Source organism: Rhinopithecus bieti, unplaced genomic scaffold, assembly GCF_001698545.2.
Source record: "Rhinopithecus bieti isolate Rb0 unplaced genomic scaffold, ASM169854v2 scaffold_48679, whole genome shotgun sequence".
NCBI classification, from domain to species: domain Eukaryota; kingdom Metazoa; phylum Chordata; class Mammalia; order Primates; family Cercopithecidae; genus Rhinopithecus; species Rhinopithecus bieti.
This window is the reverse complement of record NW_016819378.1, coordinates 131435-152219: the sequence shown is the minus strand read 5'-3', so window position 1 is coordinate 152219 and position 20785 is coordinate 131435. Positions and strand designations below refer to the sequence as shown.

The 20785-nt window shown below is 47.1% G+C and overlaps 2 protein-coding genes and 1 long non-coding RNA gene across 5 annotated transcripts in view; 1 reads left to right on the top strand and 2 right to left on the bottom strand.

Annotated features, from left to right (window-relative positions):
• The window catches only part of MARS1 (methionyl-tRNA synthetase 1), a 25512-nt gene extending 14938 nt beyond the window's left edge, over positions 1 to 10574 (top strand). The window contains exons 10-20 of the mRNA XM_017858851.1: positions 5334 to 5504; positions 5642 to 5737; positions 5870 to 5987; positions 6696 to 6909; positions 8638 to 8769; positions 8869 to 8973; positions 9065 to 9251; positions 9836 to 9907; positions 10050 to 10073; positions 10163 to 10255; positions 10354 to 10574. Coding sequence (XP_017714340.1) covers positions 5334 to 5504; positions 5642 to 5737; positions 5870 to 5987; positions 6696 to 6909; positions 8638 to 8769; positions 8869 to 8973; positions 9065 to 9251; positions 9836 to 9907; positions 10050 to 10073; positions 10163 to 10255; positions 10354 to 10500 — 1359 coding nt within the window. The 3' untranslated portion in view covers positions 10501 to 10574. The remainder of the gene's footprint in view (positions 1 to 5333; positions 5505 to 5641; positions 5738 to 5869; positions 5988 to 6695; positions 6910 to 8637; positions 8770 to 8868; positions 8974 to 9064; positions 9252 to 9835; positions 9908 to 10049; positions 10074 to 10162; positions 10256 to 10353) is intronic.
• On the bottom strand, positions 10507 to 18643 carry DDIT3 (DNA damage inducible transcript 3). 3 transcript variants are annotated; one of them, XM_017858856.1, is made up of 4 exons: positions 18362 to 18487; positions 12151 to 12198; positions 11207 to 11362; positions 10507 to 11118 (listed from the first exon to the last, which is right to left on the bottom strand). In XM_017858856.1, exons 3-4 carry the CDS (start codon positions 11342 to 11344, stop codon positions 10747 to 10749), a joined length of 510 nt encoding a protein of 169 aa, XP_017714345.1. In that variant the 5' UTR covers positions 11345 to 11362; positions 12151 to 12198; positions 18362 to 18487; the 3' UTR covers positions 10507 to 10746. The 3 variants fall into 3 exon arrangements, with proteins under 3 accessions (XP_017714345.1, XP_017714344.1, XP_017714346.1); XM_017858855.1 differs by having other exon boundaries at positions 10509 to 11118; positions 11207 to 11457; positions 18362 to 18491; XM_017858857.1 differs by lacking the exon at positions 18362 to 18487 and adding an exon at positions 18531 to 18643 and having other exon boundaries at positions 10511 to 11118.
• Positions 18644 to 19945: 1302 nt separating this feature from the next.
• Positions 19946 to 20785, bottom strand: part of LOC108519686 (uncharacterized) — a 1560-nt gene continuing 720 nt past the window's right edge. Inside the window, exon 2 of the long non-coding RNA XR_001882689.1 lies at positions 19946 to 20263. This is a non-coding gene — a long non-coding RNA (uncharacterized LOC108519686). The remainder of the gene's footprint in view (positions 20264 to 20785) is intronic.

Below are 20785 nucleotides of genomic sequence, written 5' to 3'. Positions count from 1 at the left end.
AGGCTGGTCTGGAACTCCTGACCTCAGGTGATCCGCCCACCTCAGCCTCCCAAAGTGCTGGGATTACAGGTGTGAGCCACCATGCCCAGCCTGACCTCCTTTTTAAAATACAGTGTTCCTCCTTCTGTACCCTGGGCTTGGAGAAAATAAAAAATAAAAGGCTGGGCACAGTGGCTCATCATGCTTGTAATCCTAGCACTGTAGGAGGCTGAGGTGGGAGGATCTGTTGATGCCAGGAGTTGGAGACCAGCCTGGAAAACGTAGTGAGACACTGTCTCTACAAAATAATCGAAAAATGAAAAATTAGCCAGGTATGGTGGTGCGATCCTGTAGTCTCAGCTATGTAAGAGGCTGAGGTGGGAGGATCATTTGAGCCCAGTAGTTTGACGTTACAGGGAGCTGTGATTGTGCCACTACACTCCAGCCTGGGCAACAGAGTGAGACCCTATCTCTAAAGTATAAAAATATTAGGTCGGACGCAGTGGCTCACGAGGCCGGATGCGGTGGCTCACGCCTGTAATCCCAGCACTTTGGGAGGCTGAGTCCGGTGGGTCACGAGGTCAGAAGATCGAGACCATCCTGGCTAACATGGTGAAACTCCGTCTCTACTAAAAATACAAAAAATTAGCCGGGCGTGGTGGCCGGTGCCTGTAGTCCCAGCTACTTGGGAGGTTGAGGCAGGAGAATGGCGTGAACCCGGGAGGTGGAACTGGCAGTGAGCCGAGATCGTGCTGCTGCACTCCAGCCTGGGTGACAGAGCAAGACTCCATCTCAAAAAATAGAAAAAAAAATTAAATGCCACATGCAGTGACTCACGCCTGTAATTCCATTACTTTGGGAGGCTGAGGCAGGAGGATTGCTTGAGCCCAGGGGTTTGAGACCAGCCTGAGCAACTTGGCAAGACCCTGACTCTACAAACGTGAAACAATTATCCTGGCCTGGGCGCAGTGGCTCACATGTTAATCCCAACACTTTGCAAAGTCTAGGTAGGTGGATGACTTGAGCCTAGGACTTTGAGACCAGCCTGGGCAACATGGTGAGACCCCATCTCTACAAGAAATACAAACGTTAACTGGGCATGGTTGTGTGTGGCTGTAGTCCCGGCCACTCAGGAGGCTGAGGTGGGAAGATCACCTGAGCCTGGGAAGGTTTGAGGCTGCAGTGAGCCGTGATTGAAACACTACACTGCAGCTTGGGCGACAGAGTGAGACCCTGTCTCAAAAAAAAAAAAGGAAGAAAAAAATTGAGCCAAATATGGTGGTGCACACCTCTGGCCACAGCTACTTGGGAGGCTAAGGTAGGAGGGTTGCTTTGAGCTGAGGAGCTGAAAGCTATAGTGAGCCATGATTGCACCACTCACTCCAGTCTGGGCAACAAAGTGAGACCCTGTCTCAAAAATAAATAAATGCATAAAATATAATAGTCCTCATGTTGGGTTTGTTGGGTGTTTCCTCGTGATTAGATTCAGGCTATGCATTCTTGGTTGGAATGCTACATAAATGACATTGTGTCCTTTTCAGAGGCACACGATGGCCATCCCCTTCACTGGGAATCTCAACTTTGGTCAGGTGTTACTCAGTTTGTCCACTGTGTAATTACTATTTTCCCCATTGCAACTTATGAGCAGTCTGGGAATACACTTTATTTTTTTCTTTTCTTGAGATGGAGTCCTGCTCTGTCGGCCAGACTGGAGTGCAGTGGCATGATTTCAGCTCACTGCAACCTCCACCTCCCAAGTTCAAGCGATTCTCCAGTCTCAGCCTTCGAGTAGCTGGGATTATAGGCACATACCACCATGCCTGGCTAATTTTTGTGTTTTTAATAGAGATAGGGTTTCACCATGTTGGCCAGCCTGGTCTCAAACTCCTGACCTCAAGTGATTCACCCGCCTTGGCCTCCCAAAGTGTTGGGATTACAGGCGTGAACCACCACGCCCAGCCTTGTGGGAATATACTTTAAGATAATGCAATACTTTGCTCTTCATGAACAAAATATTCCCTCTAAATTTAGCATTCATTGATAATTTTTACCTTTATTATGGTGATTTTCCAACTCTACCACTACCCTCTATATTTATCCTTCTCCCTCCATTTATTTTTAAATTTGGTTAGCTGTTTATTATCAGTATAGACTCATGGATTCCTATTTTTTTCAATTTCTTATAATCCTTTCCTGTCCTAAATTTATTTTCTTTTTTTTTTTTTTTTTTTTTGAGATAGAGTCTTGCTCTGTCACCCAGGCTGGAGTGCAGTGGCCGGATCTCAGCTCACTGCAAGCTCCGCCTCCCGGGTTTACGCCATTCTCCCGCCTCAGCCTCCCAAGTAGCTGGGACTACAGGCGCCCGCCACGTCGCCCGGCTAGTTTTTTGTATTTTTTAGCAGAGACGGAATTTCACCGTGTTAGCGAGGATGGTCTCAATCTCCTGACCTCGTGATCCGCCCGTCTCGGCCTCCCAAAGTGCTGGGATTACAGGCTTGAGCCACCACGCCCGGCTCTCCCATCATTTTTTAAACCCTTCCTTAATTTGTGGCATAAAGAGATACTCTAGGTTCATCTGGTTCAGCCTTGAAATCAACTGTGTCACCAACCTTGAGTTTAATTTAGTAGGGAACAGTATTAGATACCGAAATCTAGGTGGTAGATGTGCTCATTGCTACTGGGTATCGTTGCTACTAGAACCTTTCAGCAAAGAGAGTTGGTATTTGTTTTTTTTTTTGTTGTTGTTGTTTGTTTGTTTGTTTTGAGACAGGGTCTCGCTGTTACCTAGGCTGGAGTGCAGTGGCACGATCTTGGCTCACTGCAACCTCTACCTCCAGGGTTCAAGCAATTCTCCTGCCTCAGCCTCCCGAGTAGCTAGGATCACAGGTACCCGCCACCACACTCAGCTAATTTTTTTTTTTGTATTTTTAGTAGAGATGGGGTTTCACCATGTTGACCAGGCTGATCTCTAACTCCTGACCTCAGGTGATCCGCCTGCCTCAGCCTCCCAAAGTACTGGGATTACAGGCGTGAGCCATCGTGCCCGGCCAGTTGGTATTTATTTTAGGTTCACATGGACACCTGCAATTTCAGTTCATCCCCACAGAGTTCTTCGTCACTTTCTCTTATTTATTTCATGTCTCTATCTACCTTCTTCCACTGTAGGTATCCTGGTTCTCAATAAGCATCAGCACATTTACTTATTAGCTCAATCCTACAATACACCTAAAACAATTTCAGAATTGCTTTGCTGGTACGTCTACAAAAAAAATAACCTATTAAAAAGAGTTTAGGTGGTTGGGCACAGTGGCTTAAGCCTGTAATCCCAGCACTGTGGGAGGCCGAGATAGGCGGATCACGAGGTCAGGAGATCGAGACCATCCTGGCTAACACGGTGAAACCCCGTCTCTACTAAAAAATACAAAAAATCTAGCCGGGCGAGGTGGCGGGCGCCTGTAGTCCCAGCTACTCGGGAGGCTGAGGCAGGAGAATGGCGTAAACCCGGGAGGCGGAGCTTGCAGTGGGCTGAGGTCCAGCCACTGCACTCCAGCCTGGGTGACAGAGCGAGACTCTGTCTCAAAAAAAAAAAAAAAAAAGAGTTTAGGATTTGTTGACAATCCTGATTCCTCCCCTAGACTAAGGGTATACAGTCAAGTATGTTCAAACAAAATTTTTTTCTAGAGACAGGGTCTCTGTCATCCATGCTGGAGTACAGTGGCATAATCATAGCTCACTGCACCCTCAAACTCCCAGGCTCCAGTTGTCCTTTTGCTTCAGCTTTCTGAGTAGTTGGGACTACAGGTGTGTACTACCATGCCTGGCTAATTAAAAAAAAATTTGGCTGGGCGTGGTGACTCACGCTTGTAATCCCAGCACTTTGGGAGGCCAAGGCAGGTGGATCACGAGGTCAAGAGATCGAGACCATTCTGGCCAGCATGGTGAAACCTCACCTCTACTAAAAATACAAAAATTAACTGGGTCTGGTGGTACCCACCTGTAGTCCCAGCTACCTGGGAGGCTGAGGCAGGAGAATCGTTTGAACTTGGGGGTGGGGAGGTTGCAGTGAGCCGAGATCATGCCACTGCACTCCAGCCTGGGCAGCTGAGCGAGACTCCATCTCAAAAAAAAAAAGATTTTTTTTTTGGTTGGGCATGCTGGTTTACACCTGTAATCCCAATGCTTTGGGAAGCCGAGACTGGAGGATTGCTTGAGCCTGGGAGTTTGAGACCAGGCTGGGCAACAGAATGATACCCTACCTAAAAAAAAGAACAAAAAAAAAATTTTTTTTTTTCTGTTTTGCATTTCCTCGGCTGGCCATGGTGGTTCATGCCTATAATTCCAGCACTTTTGGGAGGCTGAGGCAGGAGGATCACTGGAAGCCAGGAGTTCAAGAATAGCCTGGGCAACAAAGCAAGACCCTGTCTCTATTAAAAAAAAGAAAAAATTGGTTGGGCACTGTGGCTTATGCCTGTAATTCCAACTTCCAACATTTTGGGAGGCTGAGGCGGGAGAATTGCTTGAGCCCAGGAGTTTGAGACCAGGGTGGGCAACTTGGTGAAACCCATCTCTACTAAAAATACAAAAATTAACCAGGTGTGGTGGCACGTGCCTGTCGTGCCAGCTACTCAAGAGGCTGAGGTGGAAGGATCACTTAAGCTCGGAAGGTTGAGGCTGCAGTGAGCCATGATGTGCCACTGTACTCCAGCCTGGGTGACAGTGAGATCCTGATATGGAGCAGATTAGCACGTTCTCTACACAAGAATAACATGCAAACTTGTGAAGTGTTCCATATTTTTAAAAATAAAAAAATTTTTTTTTAGGGACAGGATTTTGCTGTGTTGCCCAGGATGGTCATGAACTCCCGTCCTCAAGTGATCCTCCTGCATCAGCCTTCAGAGTAGCTGGGATTACAGGCGCAAGCCACTGGCTGTGTGTTAAAAATCTAGTTAAGTCTGGGCATGGTGGCTCACAACTGTAGTCCCAGCCCTTTTGGAGGCTGAGGTGGGCAGATTGCTTGAGTTCAGGAGTTCAAGACCAGCCTGGGCAATGTGGCAAAACCCTGTTTATACAACAGTTACAAAAATTAGTCTGACGTGGTGTGCACCTGGGATCCCAGCTACTGGGGATGATGAGGTAGGAGGATTGCTTGAGCCCAGGAGGTTTAGGCTGCAGTGAGCTGTGGTTGTGATTGCACCACTGCACTCCAGTCTGGGCAACAGAACTAGACTCTGTCTCCAAAAAAAAAAAAGTTATATATTGCCAAATTGTGCTCCAAAAAGGTTGTGTTTATCCTTATGCTAACCATATACAAGACTTTCCTAAATCAACCCTCTTGTCTTTCTCCGTTATCTCAGCTGGAGAAGCGACTGGAGGAGTGGTTGGGGAGGACATTGCCTGGCAGTGACTGGACTCCCAATGCCCGGTTTATCACCCGCTCTTGGCTTCGGGATGGCCTCAAGCCACGCTGCATAACCCGAGACCTCAAATGGGGAACCCCTGTACCCTTAGAAGGTTTTGAAGACAAGGTAAAAACCGTTTTTTATTCATATCATTCAGCTTTGGTGTTGAGACCCTGGGCCAGCAGAATAGACTGCTGATTGTCTTGTTTCAGTTTGAGACTTTGGATTGGTCCCTAACATGTTTACCTCCTCCTGACCTCCAGGTATTCTATGTCTGGTTTGATGCCACTATTGGCTATTTGTCCATCACAGCCAACTACACAGACCAGTGGGAGAGATGGTGGAAGAACCCAGAGCAAGTGAGCAGTTCTTGGTTAGGCTGTGCATGGGGAGGGTAGGCGGTAGGGTGTGGGTGTTAGGGTTGGGTGTCTGGTCTTCCTTGGGCCTTTGAAGAAGGTCTCAGGAAATCTCTCCTAACTACATTCCCTTAGGTGGACCTATATCAGTTCATGGCCAAAGACAATGTCCCTTTCCATGGGATAGTCTTTCCTTGCTCAGCCCTAGGAGCTGAGGATAACTATACCTTGGTCAGCCACCTCATTGCTACAGGTAAGTACCCTGGAAGACTACTGATGGGGTGTTCATAGGAAATGAGGGTTGAGGCAGTACTTGGAAAAAGATCTTAGAGAGCTGCTGTCTTGAGTTAGGAGTTGAGATGAAATAGGAAATAATTAAAATGAGAACTCAACCTAGAGAAATGAAACAAGAACCTGAAGAAAGCAAAAGTCCAGCCGGGCGCGGTGGCTCAAGCCTGTAATCCCAGCACTTTGGGAGGCCGAGACGGGCGGATCACGAGGTCAGGAGATCGAGACCATCCTGGCTAACACGGTGAAACCCCGTCTCTACTAAAAAATACAAAAAACTAGCCGGGCGAGGTGGCGGGCGCCTGTAGTCCCAGCTACTCGGGAAGCTGAGGCAGGAGAATGGCGTAAACCCAGGAGGCAGAGCTTGCAGTGAGCTGAGATCCGGCCACTGTACTCCAGCCTGGGCGACAGAGCGAGACTCCGTCTCAAAAAAAAAAAAAAAAAAAAAAGCAAAAGTCCAAAGCTAAAACTCTGTAGTAGATACAAGCAAAGACAAAAAAGGGCCAGAATGGATAGGAAGGGATTCCCAAAATCTGAGCATACCAGCCCCTTAAGGAGGAATGTTGCTAGACAACCATAGTTGAGGTTAGAAAGAGGAAAGAAGGAAGAGTTAGTGGGCTAGAGAGGGGAAGGATGTGATTTGAGCAGATGGTTTTCATTCTCCTCTGTCCAGAGTACCTGAACTATGAGGATGGGAAATTCTCTAAGAGCCGGGGTGTGGGAGTGTTTGGGGACATGGCCCAGGACACGGGGATCCCTGCCGACATCTGGCGCTTCTATCTGCTGTACATTCGGCCTGAGGGCCAGGACAGTGCTTTCTCCTGGACAGACCTGCTGCTGAAGAATAATTCTGAGCTGCTTAACAACCTGGGCAACTTCATCAACAGGTGGGAATTGGTAAGGGGTCAGAGTTAGCAGTGAGCTGGGGTGGGGCTTATTTTCCCTCAGGAGATGGGAATGTGGAGAGAACTAGAAAATGGATAGGAGGCTGTGAGGACAGTGTGGAAAGTTGATTTCTATTAATTGGGATCTATTCCTAGCACATACGAGGCTATGTATGCTTGATGGAACAGTTAGCTATAGAGATGTGATTTAGCAAAGTTGGTTATAAAGTGGGTTTTTGTAAATTGTGTTCTTATTACTGTTCTTTGTAGAATTGAAGATGTATTCTCTCCTAGCAAAATAGTTCACCTGCAGATCATTGAAAAGTTTGGCTGAAGAAAGGGTTATTTTGGTGTGGGGGTAGGAGGCTTCTGTGGGCTGGGCATGGTGCCTTACGTCTGTAATCCCAGCACTTTGGGAGGCCAAGGCAGGAGGATCACTTGAGGCCAGGACTTGCCTGACCGACATAATGAGTCTCCCGGCCTGGTGCGGTGGCTCACGCCTGTAATCCCAGCACTTTGGGAGGCCGAGGCGGGCGGATCACGAGGTCAGGAGATCGAGACCATCCTGGCTAACACAGTGAAACCCCGTCTCTACTAAAAAGGCAAAAAATTAGCCGGGCATGGCGGCGAGCACTTGTAGTCCCAGCTACTTGGGAGGCTGAGGCAGGAGAATGGCGTGAACCCGGGAGGTGGAGCTTGCAGTGAGCCGAGATCGCGCCACTGCACTCCAGCCTGGGCGACTGAGCGAGACTCCGTCTCAAAAAAAAAAAAAATGAGTCTCCCATTTCTACAAAAATAATCAGCCAGGCGTGGTGGTGCACACCTGTAGTCCCAGCCACTCAGGATGCTGAGACAGGATAGTCTCTTGAGCTCGGGAGATTGAGGCTGCAGTGGAGCAGTGCTTGTACCCCTGCACTCCAGCCTTGGCAATAGAGGGAGATCCTGTCTCAAAATTAAAAAAAGGGCTTCTGCTATACTCAGAGTTTTTGTTACCTTAGGCTCACATTCTATCATTGGTGCCTATCTCAGCTCTTCTGCAATCTAAAGCAGTATCCTCCGTAGCTTAGGATTCTTTAGTCACGCTCTCTGAACCCTGGACCCTTATAGGTCAGTCCTGCTACTCACTCTCAGGTTTGGTCATTAACCACATTTAATAAATAGTCCTTACCTACAGGAGTTCGAGACCAGCCTGGCCAACCTGGTGAAACCCCCGTCTCCACTGAAAATGCAAAAATTAGCCGAGCATGGTGGCACACATCTGTAATCCCAGCTACTCGGGAGGCTGAGGCAGGAGAATCACCTGAACCCGGGAGGCAGATTGCAGTGAGCCAAGATCATGCCACTGTGCTCCAGCCTGGGCAACAGAGCGAGACTCCTCAAAAAAAAAAAAAAAAAAAAAAAAAATTCCTTACCTAGAGTATTTGTTTGATAGCAATTAACACATATTTCAGCTTGGTCATTTTGAGTAATGACTTCTTAAAAATAAGAAATAGAGTTGTTTAACTTAATCAGATTTTTTTATGTGCAGAGTCAGATTCTTAGGGGAGAGAGAGAGTAAATAATTAATTTGTTAAGCCTTGTCTACTGGCTTGAGGAAGCCAGGAGTTACCTGTTCTAGGCAGGAATCCTGAGAGAATGTACAGTTGTGGAAATGGGGTCAAATTCTAAGGAGGAGACTGGATAATAACTTCCTCTCTTTTTTCCACTTCTCCTTTCCTACTCCCAACCAAGAGCTGGGATGTTTGTGTCTAAGTTCTTTGGGGGCTATGTGCCTGAGATGGTGCTCACCCCTGATGATCAGCGCCTGCTGGCCCATGTCACCCTGGAGCTCCAGCGCTATCACCAGCTGCTTGAGAAGGTTCGGTAAGTAACTGACATCTCTGTGTCATCTGCTGGCGTGTTGAGAGCCTTGTATGGGTCCCTGTAGGACATTACACCTTGGCCTGCTTCCTCCCTTCCCAGGATCCGGGATGCCTTGCGCAGTATCCTCACCATATCTCGACATGGCAACCAATACATTCAGGTGAATGAGCCCTGGAAGCGGATTAAAGGCAGTGAGGCTGACAGGTAGGTAAGCGGGGAGGGTTGGCTAAAGGAATAAAGTGGCTTGTAAGCTGTATCCTCCTGGAGGTCTTGACTAATATCTCTTCTTCCTCAGGCAACGGGCAGGCACAGTGACTGGCTTGGCAGTAAATATAGCTGCCTTGCTCTCTGTCATGCTTCAGCCTTACATGCCCACGGTTAGTGCCACAATCCAGGCCCAGCTGCAGCTCCCACCTCCAGCCTGCAGTATCCTGCTGACAAACTTCCTGTGTACCTTACCAGCAGGACACCAGATTGGCACAGTAGGTGGAAGAGCCAGCCTGTCTTAAAATTGATACTTTTGCTATGCAGCTTTTGGAGTGGGTGAGAGAAGACCTAACATCTCTCCAGTGTTACTTTGGTCATGGGACTCAAGTTTCTGATATAAAGTCTTTGGTGGTCATTCACAAGTCCAGAATTATCTGTACATCCTCATTGTTCTTCATGCCAGAAACCAGAACCTGGCACACAAAACTAACTGGTAAACAGATATTTGAAGAAACACTGGTCACCTAGTCTCCACAATGCTAGCAGATAGTGGGCAGTGAAAAAGAGGAAATAGCCATTTCCTCTTCGACACAAAATGAAAAAAAAAAGTAAGTAGATCGCTAAACTTCTGGATCAGCCTAGCATCCTTAGAGCGCTTAAAGAATCTTTGACCCTATAAATTATTTGGGGTTTCATAGGGAAAGCTATCGCTGATTTCCTAAAATCAGCAGATATTAGCTCAGTGTTATGCTCGTTCTTTCTAAAACATATCAGAGATTGGGGTTGGAGAGGTCATCTGTATAGTCTGGTAGAGTCTGTTATCTAATCAGCAGATGTTTCTGGAACTTTTTTTTTACAGGTCAGTCCCTTGTTCCAAAAATTGGAAAATGACCAGATTGAAAGTTTAAGGCAGCGCTTTGGAGGGGGCCAGGTGAGAAAAGCTAAAGGCTGTGCCCTCGCTTCACAACAGCCATAGCATCACTCCCTTAATTTCCCTAAGTAGTCCTCACCCATCACTCTTTCCATCTTTTGGCCCTGCTGCTTCCTCACTTAGTTTTTCTTTCCTGTCTTAGCTAGAAGAGACCTTCGACTTAAAGGTAATCACTTTCCCTCTGAGATGCTGTATAAAACTGGAGGTTAGGGGATATTTATGGTTGCTGGTGATAACTTTGTTGTTGTCCTCCAGGCAAAAACGTCCCCAAAGCCAGCAGTTATAGAGACTGTTACAACAGCCGGGCCACAGCAGATACAAGCGCTGATGGATGAAGTGACAAAACAAGTATGAAGCTTAAGCCCTGTGGGAGACTGGACAAGCTGAATCCTAAATAGATCTTTTTCTTGCCTCACTGTTACCCTTCCCACCCCCCTTTATCTTAGGGCAACATTGTCCGAGAACTGAAAGCACAAAAGGCAGACAAGAACCAGGTTGCTGCGGAGGTGGCGAAACTCTTGGATCTAAAGAAACAGTTGGCTGTAGCTGAGGGAAAACCCCCTGAAGCCCCTAAAGGCAAGAAGAAAAAGTAAAAGACCTTGGCTCATAGAAAGTCACTTTAATAGATAGGGACAGTAATAAATAAATGTACAATCTCTATATACAAGCGAGACCCTTTCCTTTTGTGTACTCCAAGCCTTCCCCCGAATATGTGGGATTGGGGGTCACATCATTGGCACTAGTGAGAGATCATTGGCACTAGTGAGAGGGTGGTCAGTAGCCACTTCTGGGAAAGGTGGGTAGTGTGGCCCGAGTGGAGGACTGATGCTCCCAATTGTTCATGCTTGGTGCAGATTCACCATTCGGTCGATCAGAGCTCGACGAGTCGCCTCTACTTCCCTGGTCAGGCGCTCGATTTCCTGCTTGAGCCGTTCATTCTCTTCAGCTAGCTGTGCCACTTTCCTTTCATTCTCCTGTTCTTTCTCCTTCATGCGCTGCTTTCCAGCCCGGGCTGGGGAATGGCCACTCTGTTTCCGTTTTCTGGTTCTCCCTTGGTCTTCCTCCTCTTCCTCCTGAGCCAGGGAGCTCTGACTAGAATCTGGAGAGCGAGGGCTCTGGGAGGTGCTTGTGACCTCTGCTGGTTCTGGCTCCTCCTCGGTCAGCCAAGCCAGCGAAGCAGGGTCAAGAGTGGTAAAGGTTTTTGATTCTTCCTTCAAGGAAATGAGGAAAGGGAACATAGATATTAATTGAGAAGGAAAAGGTAACATCCCCCTTTAGCTTTAGGCCTAGCATTCTTACCTCTTCATTTCCAGGAGGTGAGACATAGGTACCCCCATTTTCATCTGAAGACAGGACCTCTTGCAGGTCCTCATACCAGGCTTCCAGCTCCCAGCTGGACAGTGTCCCGAAGGAGAAAGGCAATGACTCAGCTGCCATCTCTGCAGTTGGATCCGTCTGGAAAAGCACATTTGCAGGGTAATGGGGAGTGGCTGGAACAAGCTCCATGTAGCAAACAGTCTATGCCACAGGTTGGCAAGCTGGTCTGATGCCTGTTTTTGTAGGTAAAGTTGTATTGGAAAACAGCCACATCTGTTTATTTACATATTGTTTATGGCTGCTTTGGTGCTACAGTGGCAGAGATGAAGAGTCACGCTAGAGACTATAGGGCTCTTAACATCTAAAATATTTATTATCCTGCCCTTTAAAATTTATCAACCCCTAGTCTATATTAATATTCCCTCCTTGCTTTTGCCCAGGACTTGAAGAAGCAAAGTGCCTGGATATCCATGCTTAGGGGATCTGGAGGACTAGTCAAATTCCTCAGTCCCCATCAAGGTTAGGCTGAGCTGAAGGACTATTTGAGCTCCCCACACAGGAGAAGGGAGCACAAATGACCTGGTAATTGCTCCTGGAAACTATCAATAGAGTTCGCAAGTGAGACTGAAGACTAGTGAAAGTTTAACCCTGATGGGGACTGAAGACTGGTAAGGCAAACCAGTTGTCTTTGTTGGGGCTTTCTTTGAGGACCATCTTTCCATTAGGACATTCTTTAAGAAAAGTGGTTTGCTCACCTTGTAGGAGCAAGCCAGGAGAATAGACAGCCTGATAGCAAAAGCTTGCTCAGATTCAAACCCTCCTCCCATCTTATCTAGGTCTTTTCATAATCTCTTAGGGTCTCAGCAAAATGAGGCTAAGCAGCATCTCTTAGGACTTGGTTTTGGGAAAGGGTAGGTTAAGTTTACCTGCTTTCAGGTGTGGTGATGTATGAAGATACACTTCCTTCTTGAACACTGTGGGCAACAAAGAGAAATGTTAGCCATTTTTGGAAGGGGAGAGGCAACTTATTTTCTTTTCTTTTGAGACAGAGTCTCGCTCTGTTGCCAGGCTGGAGTGCAGTGGCGCAATCTCGGCTCACTGCAACCTCTGCCTCCAGGGTTCAAGTGATTCTTCTGCCTCAACCTCCCAAGTAGCTGGGACTACAGGTGCACGCCACCGCGCCCAGCTAATTTTTGTGTTTTTAGTAGAGATGGGATTTCACTGTGTTGGCCAGGATAGTGTCCATCTCTTGACCTCGTGATCCACTCGCCTCCCAAAGTGCTGGGATTATAGGCGTGAGCCACTGTGCTGGGCCCTTATTTTTCTTTTATCTCCAGCCTCCTACTGGTCCGTCCTTACTTCTGGTCTTGTGGGGTATGCATACTTGGTCCCTGTAGCCATTTCCAAGGGCAGAAGAGGGCCTGACTTTTTTTATTTTTAGTTGCTGACATTTGTAATCCTGGTTACATAATAGCAAAGTTCTGGCCAACTCAGCTTTCTCTAAATTCAAGGCAGGCCTTAAACCTGCCAGGGTAAAGACTAAACTACAGGGAAGGGAACAAATCGTAGCATTTTCCTAAATCCATTCCCACACTGACATCCTCCAAACGTACATTTCCAGTCTGGACCTCTTCCAGAACTTCCGACTCTGCTGTCTACTGCCTACTTGCCATTTCTTTTTCAATGTCTAACAGGCATCTAAGACTGTGCAAACTTGTTGATTTTCCCCTTCCAAGGTCATCCCCATCTCAGATGACAACTCTAGTTGCTTAAGCTAAAAACCTTGCTATCATCCTTCATTCCTCTTCTCTCACACCCTGGAATCCAAAGTACTACAAATTTTAACTCTTTTTTTTTTTTTTTGAGACGGGTCTCACTCTTTTTGCCCAGGCTGGAGGGCAGTGGCGCAATCTTGGCTCTGCAACCTTCGCCTCCTGGGTTCAAGCGATTCTCCTGCCTCAGCCTCCAGCGTAGCTGGGATTACAGGCATGCACTACCATGCCTGGCTAATTTTTGTATTTTTAGTAAAGATGGGGTTTCACCATGTTGGCCAGGCTGGTCTTGAACTCCTGAACTCCTCGTGTGATCCACTCTGGTCTCCCAAAGTGCTGGGATTACAGGCATGAGCCACCATGCCCAGCCCTTAACTCATTCTTTAAAATGACTTTTAAAACTTTGCTTAGAAGAATCTAAACCCCTCCTTTTTTTTTTTTTTTTTTTTTTTGAGNTTATGTGTACATAGGAGGTGTATATATTTATCAGGCACATAAAATGTCTTCATATAGGTATGCATTGTGAAACAAGCACATCATGGCAAATGGGGTATCCATCCCCTCAACCACTTATGTTTTGAGTTACAAATAATCCAATTACATTATTTAAGTTATTTAAAAATATACAATTATGTTATTATTGACTATAGTTACCCTATTGTGCTATCAAATAGTAGGTCTTGCTCATTTTTTCTAACTTTTTTGTACCCATTAACCATCCCCAAATCCCCTCAAACCCCTCACTACCCTTCCTAGCCTCTGCTAACCATCCTTCTACTGTTTATGTCCATAAGTTCAATTGTTTTGATTTTTAGATCCCACAAATAAGTGAGACCATCCCATGTTTGTCTTTCTGTGCCTGACTTCTTTCACTTAACATAATGATCTCCAGTTCCATCCATGTTGCTGCAAATGACTGTATCTCATTCGTTTTGTGGCTGAATAATATTTCATTGTGTGTAAGCACCACATTTTCTTTATCCATTCGTCTGCTGCTGGACCCTTAGATTACTCCCAAAACTTAGCTGCTGAAAAAACAGTGCTGCAACAAACATAGAAGTGCAGATATCTCTTAGATACACTGATTTCCTTTCTTTTGGGTATATAACCAGCAATGGGATTACTGGGTAATATGGTAGCTCTATTTTTAGTGTGTGAGGAACCTTCAAACTGTTCTCCATAGTGGTTGTACTAATTTACATTCCCACTAACAGTGTACAAAGGTTCCCTTTTCTCCACATCCTTGCCAGCATTTGTTGGTTGTCTTCTGAATAAAAGCCATTTTAACTGAGGCGAGATGATATCTCATTGTAGTTTTGATTTGCATTTCTCTGGTGACCAGTGATGTTGAGCACCTTTTCATGTGCCTGTTTGCCATTTGTATGTCTTCTTTTGAGAAATGCCTATTCAAATATTTTGCCTATTTTTTTTATTGGATTATGAGGTTTTTTTCCTGTAGAGTTCTTTGAGCTACTTTTATATTCTAGTTATTAAACCTTTGTCAGATGGATAGTTTGCAAATATTTTCTCCCATTCTGTGGGTTGTCTCCACTTTGTTAATTGTATCCTTTGCCTTGCAGAAGCTTTTTAACTTGATATGATCCCATTTGTTCATTTTGTGCTTTGGATGCCTGTGCTTGTGGTGTATTACTCAAGAAATCTTTGCTGAGACCAATGTCCTGGAGATTTTCACCAAAGTTTTCTGGTAATAGTTTCATAGTTTGAAGTCTTAGATTTAAATCTTTAATCCATTTTGATTTGATTTTTGTATATGGTGAGAGATAGGGATATAGTTTCATTCTTTTGCAAATGGATATTCGGTTTTCCCAGCACCATTTATTGATGAGATTGTCTTTTCCCTATTATATGTTCTTGGCACCTTTTTCAAAAATGAGTTCACTGTAGGTGTGTGGATTTGTTTCTTGGTTCTCTGTTATGTTCCATTGGTCTATGTGCCTGTTTTTATGCTAGTACCGTGCTGTTCTGGTTACTGTAGCCCTTTAGTACAATTTGAAGTCAGGTAATGTGATTCCCCCAGTTTTGTTCTTTTTGCCAAGGATAGCTTTGTCTGTTTGGGGTCTTTTAGTGATTCTGTGTAAATTTTAGGACTGTTTTTGAATCTGTAGATTGCTTTGAGTAGCACGGACATTTTAGCAATATTGATTCTTCCAACCCATGAACATGGAATATCTTTCTACTTTTTGTTATCTTTTTTAATTTCCCTCATCAGTGTTTTATAGTTTTCATTATAGAGGTCTTTCACTTCTTTGGTTAATTCCTAGGTATTTAATTTTATGTGTGGCTATTGTAAATGGGGCTACATTTTAAAATTTCTTTTTCACATTGTTCACTGTTGGCAAATAGAAATGCAATGATTTTTGCATGTTGATTTTGTATTCTGCAACTTTACTGAATTTATGTGTTTTAATAGTTTTCTTTCATTAGGTTTTTCCTAATATAGGATTATATCATCAGCAAACAAGGATAATTTGACTTCTTCCTTTCCAATTTGGATGCCCTTTGTATTTTTCTCATTTGATTGCTCTAGCTAGGACTTCCAATAATATATTTAATAACAGTGGAGACAATCGGCATCCTTGTTGTGTTACAGATTTTAGAGAAAAGTCTTTCTGTTTTTCCCCATTTAGTATGAAACTAGCTGTGGGTCTGTGGCATATGATTTTTATTATGTTGATGTATGTTCCTTCTATCCCAAGTTTTTTGAGAGTTTTTATGCTGAAGGGATGCTGAATTTTATGAAATGCTTTTTTAGCATCAATTGACATGATCATGTGATTTTATCCTTCATTCTGTTTATAAGATGTATCATGTCGACTGATTTGCAAATGTTGAACCATCCTTGCATCCCAGGGATATTTTCCAATTTGTCATGATGAAGAAACTTTCTAATGTATTGTTGCATTGTTTTCTAGTATTTTGTTGAAGATTTTTACATCAGTATTTATCAGAGATATTAGCCTGTAGTATTTTTTTTTTCAATTTATATGTCTTTTTTCTGTTTGTTTGTTTGTTTTGTTTTTGTTTTTTTGTATCAGGGTAATACAGGTTACCTAAAATGACTTTGGAAGTATTCCCTCCTCTTATTTTTTTTGGAATAGTTTGACTAGGATGGGTATTAGTTCTTCCTTAAATGTTTGATAGAATTCAGCAGTGAAGCCGTAGGGTCCTGGGCTTTACTTTACTGGAAGACATTTTTTTATGGCTTCAATCTTGTTACTTTCTACCTGTTCAGATTTTTGATTTCTTCCTGTTTCAATCTTGGTAGGTTGTATATATCTAGGAATTTGTCCATTTCTTCTATATTTTGCAATGTATTGGCATATAGTTGCTCATAGTAGCTACTAATGATCCTTTGAATTTCTACAGTATTGGTTGTAATGTCTCCTTTTTCATTTCTGATTTTATTTATTTGGACTTTCTCTCTTTTATTCTTAGTCTGGCTAAGGGTTTGTCAGTTTTGTTTAACTTTTCAAAGAAAACACCCTTCTGTTTTATTGATTTTTTTTGTATTTTTTATTTCAATTTCATTTATTTCTGCTCTGATCTTTATTATTTCTTTTATTCTAGTTTTAAGTTTGGTTTGTTCTTGCTATTCTCGTTATCTAAGATGCATTGTTAGGTTTTTTGAGATTTTTCCTTTTTTTTTTTTTTTTTGAGACGGAGTCTCGCTGTGTCGCCCAAGCTGGAGTGCAGTGGCCGGATCTCAGCTCACTGCAAGCTCCGCCTCCCGGGTTCACACCATTCTCCTGCCTCAGCCTCCTGAGTAGCTGGGACTACAGGCGCCCGCCACCTCGCCCGGCTAGTTTTTTGTACTTTTTAGTAGAGACGGGGTTTCACCGTATTAGCCAGGGTGGTCTCGATCTCCTGACCTCGTGATCCGCCCACCTCAGCCTCCCAAAGTGCTGGGATTACAGGCTTGAGCCACCGCGCCCGGCCTAAACACTTCTAATTCCATTCTTTCCAATCTAGATCAATTCACTACCATCTCTCAATTACTGCAGAAACTTCCTGATTGCAGAAGGTCTTCCCATTTCTTCTCTTGCCACCCCTCCCCGTAAGTCTATTCACCATACAGTAGCCTGAGTGAACCTTTTAAAACAGGTCATTCCTCTGCTCAAAACCCTCCAATGACTTCCTAATTCATATCATGGAAGTCACTGGAGGGTTTTGAGTGGAGGAATTACCTAAGGTAATTCCTGACCACCTGATGTAACACAGTAACCTCCATCCTGAACATTCTCCATTCCTTTCTCTGCTTTAGCTTTCTCCACGGCACTTATATTTTGTTTACTGTAGGCCTCCCACTGAGATTATTTTTTCCTCTTGCTCACGGATGTTCCCTGAGCCCCAAACTGTTTGGCACACAGTAGGTCCTCATTACCTATTTGTTAAGAATGAATGAATTCCCCCCCCAATCTCTCTTACAGGGAAGGGGCAGACGCAGAGCGGCAGCTGCCGATCCCTAGGGACTGGAGATGCAATATTGCCCGAAATATTTCTCTGCAGGGCTGTCCTCCCTGGGGAACCCTCCCTTGCCTTCCAGTGTGTGGGACTTGGCTTTCATCAGCAGTGAAGCCTCAGGTCAGAAAGCTGCAGAGCCAAACAGGGGGCTGGCCTGATGCAATGGTTACACAGAGATTAGCTGGGAGACAGGACCGGGTTAAAGAGGCAGGGACTAATCCCGAGGGAAGGACAATACCCTGGGGAGACCCCAAATGGCCTCCTACACTTAAGAGATCCAGGCTGCTCTCTTGTGCGGGAGGCCCAGAGACCTTTCCCTCTAACGGCAAAGGGAAAACACACCGCTCCCTGTCCATCGGCACCCCTCCCAAAGGCTTGTGTCAAGGTTCCCCTATCAGCCCTGCAGGGTCCAGTAGCCCCAGCTACCGAGGTGGCCATGCTGACACCAGAGACGCTGAGACTGAGACAGGATTGGGGGTTGGGTAGGGAGAAGGCCGATGGTGGCGAACCGGCGGAAACGGCTTGAGCGATGGTAACCCAGTCTTAGAGCGGGGGTGTGTCCTGCTGCCTCCCCCAGGGCAGGCCTAACGAGGTGGCCTAAAGTTGGCTACGGGAGAGAATGAATTTCCCTAGGGCAGCCGAGGTCCCTTTACCCAGCAGCACAGAGCAGGGCCCATGCTCCGGCTGCGGGCAGGGGTGAAGAGACGCTGTCGTCCGAAGCAATAGGGGTTTGTATGCACCACCCCAGAATAAGAGACTCTTCCCATTCCTCTCTCGGACGGTCCCTGACTTCACTGTGGAGGGGTGAGGCCAATCCTAAAGAGCGGACGCCCCAACTCTGAGGAGACGGGAGGGTAAAGGGCAGATGGGAGTCAGTACTCGCCTCTCTCCTCAGGTTCCAGCTCTGATTTTGGCTCTGTGGCTGCCACCCGCTCATCTTCAACATGATACGCTCAGTGCCTTAGACTTAAGCCTCTGACCTCGGGAGCACCTAGCTGTAATCTTTTACCATGGCCTTGCCCTCCTCTCAGGGGCGGGACCCTAAAACCTACCAATCAGAAAGTGGCACGCCTGCATTGGTCCCGCCTCGTCCCTCGTATCCGCCACTCAGGAGCTTCGCAGGACCGCCCCCGTCGCTCCCTCTCGCTAGGGGGTCGACGTAGTGTCGGACCCGGAAGTGGCTTTGGGTCACGAGGCTTCACGGAGGCGGTGGGTGAGTCATGCGCGCGCGCGGAGGGGAGTGTAGCGGGGGGAGGGGAGAAAAGGGGGGCGGGGATGATGCAATGTTTGGCAACCGGTGTCTGCACGCGCACGCGCAGGGGACTACGAGGGTGGTGGGAGGTGCGGAGGGTGGGGGAAAAGGAGAGAGGGCGGGGCGCCAGCTCCCGGCGCCCAACGGCCCCAACGGCTATCAGCGTTGGCCGTCCTTAGTCGGTCGTGTGGAGTCTCTTTGCGGCTTGTCTCCCCCAGAAGCTGCTGTTCCGCCCACCTAGCTTTAGCCGCCGTTTTACCTCCACTATAAGGGACTCCCATTTTCCTTGGCCCCTCCCAGCTAATGGGCACATAGGCCTTTTGAACTTTTCCTTTGAAAGTTGGTATCCATCCACTGGGATTGTCGACATCTCGAGTCTTCTTAAAGAGGTCTCCGGGCTCGGTGACTCATGCCTGTAATCCCAGCACTTTGGGAGGCTGAGGAGAGCGGATCACTTGAGGTCAGGAGTTCGAGATCAGCCTGACCAACATGGTGAAACCCCGTCTCTACTAAAAATACAAAAATTAGCCGGGTGTGGTGATGCGCGCCTGTAATCCCAGCTACGCTGGAGGCTGAGGCAGGAGAATCGCTTGAACCCTGGAGGCGTCTGTTGCGGTGACCGAGATCGCGCCACTGCACTCCAGCCTGGGTGACAGAGCGAGACTACGTTTCACCGAAAACGAAAAACAAAAAAACGGGGGTGGTCTAGCCCCGTAAATCTCCCAGAAGGGGCCGAGGTACTGGAATCCCTTGGTAGTCATTTTCCGCTTCTCTCACAACAGCGCCCTTGACTTTTACCTTGGAGTTGCTAAGCCCTCAGCCTGCCAGAAGTCATGTATTTTACCCAGTGGACCCGATTCTGTTTGGCCACCTATTTTCCCCCACTGTACTCTTACGGCTTTCTCCAAGACCAAGACCCTCTCTTGCTGTACCAGACAGCAAGTCCTGTGACTCCCTGCTGTGAGGAGCGCGGCACAGGCCTGCCTCCTAGGTGTTCGGGTCGAGATTTACAGCGGAGTCTCATCCTGGGACGTGTAAGTGCACTTCAGCGCAGGACCGCCCTGGACTGGGGAGACCGGAGCCGCGATTTTAGCCTCAACTCCCCCTCACTTACCAAGGGATCTTACCGTCCTTGTTTGTAAATTAAAGAGTTGTAAAGGTAAAATGAGAACCATGAACTTGGAGGCAACTTGAACAAAAGTAAAACGCACCACGCAGAATGCAAAGTATTTTTCTTGTGCCTTGAAAACAGAGGCCATGTGGTGGCCTGTTACATATCCTGTCATACCCTCATGGGGGCAGCCAGAGAAGTAGAAACTGTCACAAGGCCGGTTGTGACTGGAGTGGTGTGTCTGTGACAGGTCTTTGGTTAGGCTGCTCCGCTGCTCCACACCTCCATTTCCCCTCTGAAAATGGGGGTGGTGTGGGGGGTGGACCAGATGGTCTCTCCTGGCCTAAAGACAGACCAGGTTGTCAGTGACAGGCAGAGGTCATGTGACTTGACAGGCCGAGGTCGTGTTGTGACATGTTGACCTGGAGAGGCGGGTCAAGTCTCAGCACACTACCCGGGAAGCCTTTGGGGCGGGGCAGGGCAAGTCGCGACTTTCATCTTTCGGGCCTGGCCCCTCCCGGACCTGGCATTCCTGGCTCCCGCAACAGACTGTGGCTTTGGAAGGGGCCCCTCCCCGAGGAGGGCTGGGATTGGCCACCAGTGGCCTGGGAAGAGGCGCAGATCCTTCCGCGGAGGGAGGGGGGCCGCGTGGGGTGTTTGTTCTCTTGGGGATTAATGGGGGGTTGTGGGGGAGGGGTAGGCGCGCTCCCGCATGCGCACTGCGGCCCCTCCAGTTGGCTCGTCGCTGTCCGCTGGGCGGGGGCCCGACCCCGCCCCTCTCCCGTCCGGGCAGCGGCGGAGGCGGCGGTGGCTGCGGCGGTGGCTGCGGCAGCGACGGCGGCGGCGGCGGCAGCGGCAGCAGCCTGCGCGGTGCCTTCTGGGAACGGAATCCCCAGGGCTGCCCCTGGCCCCCATGGCGCATGCGCGGGAGGCCGCTCGGTGAT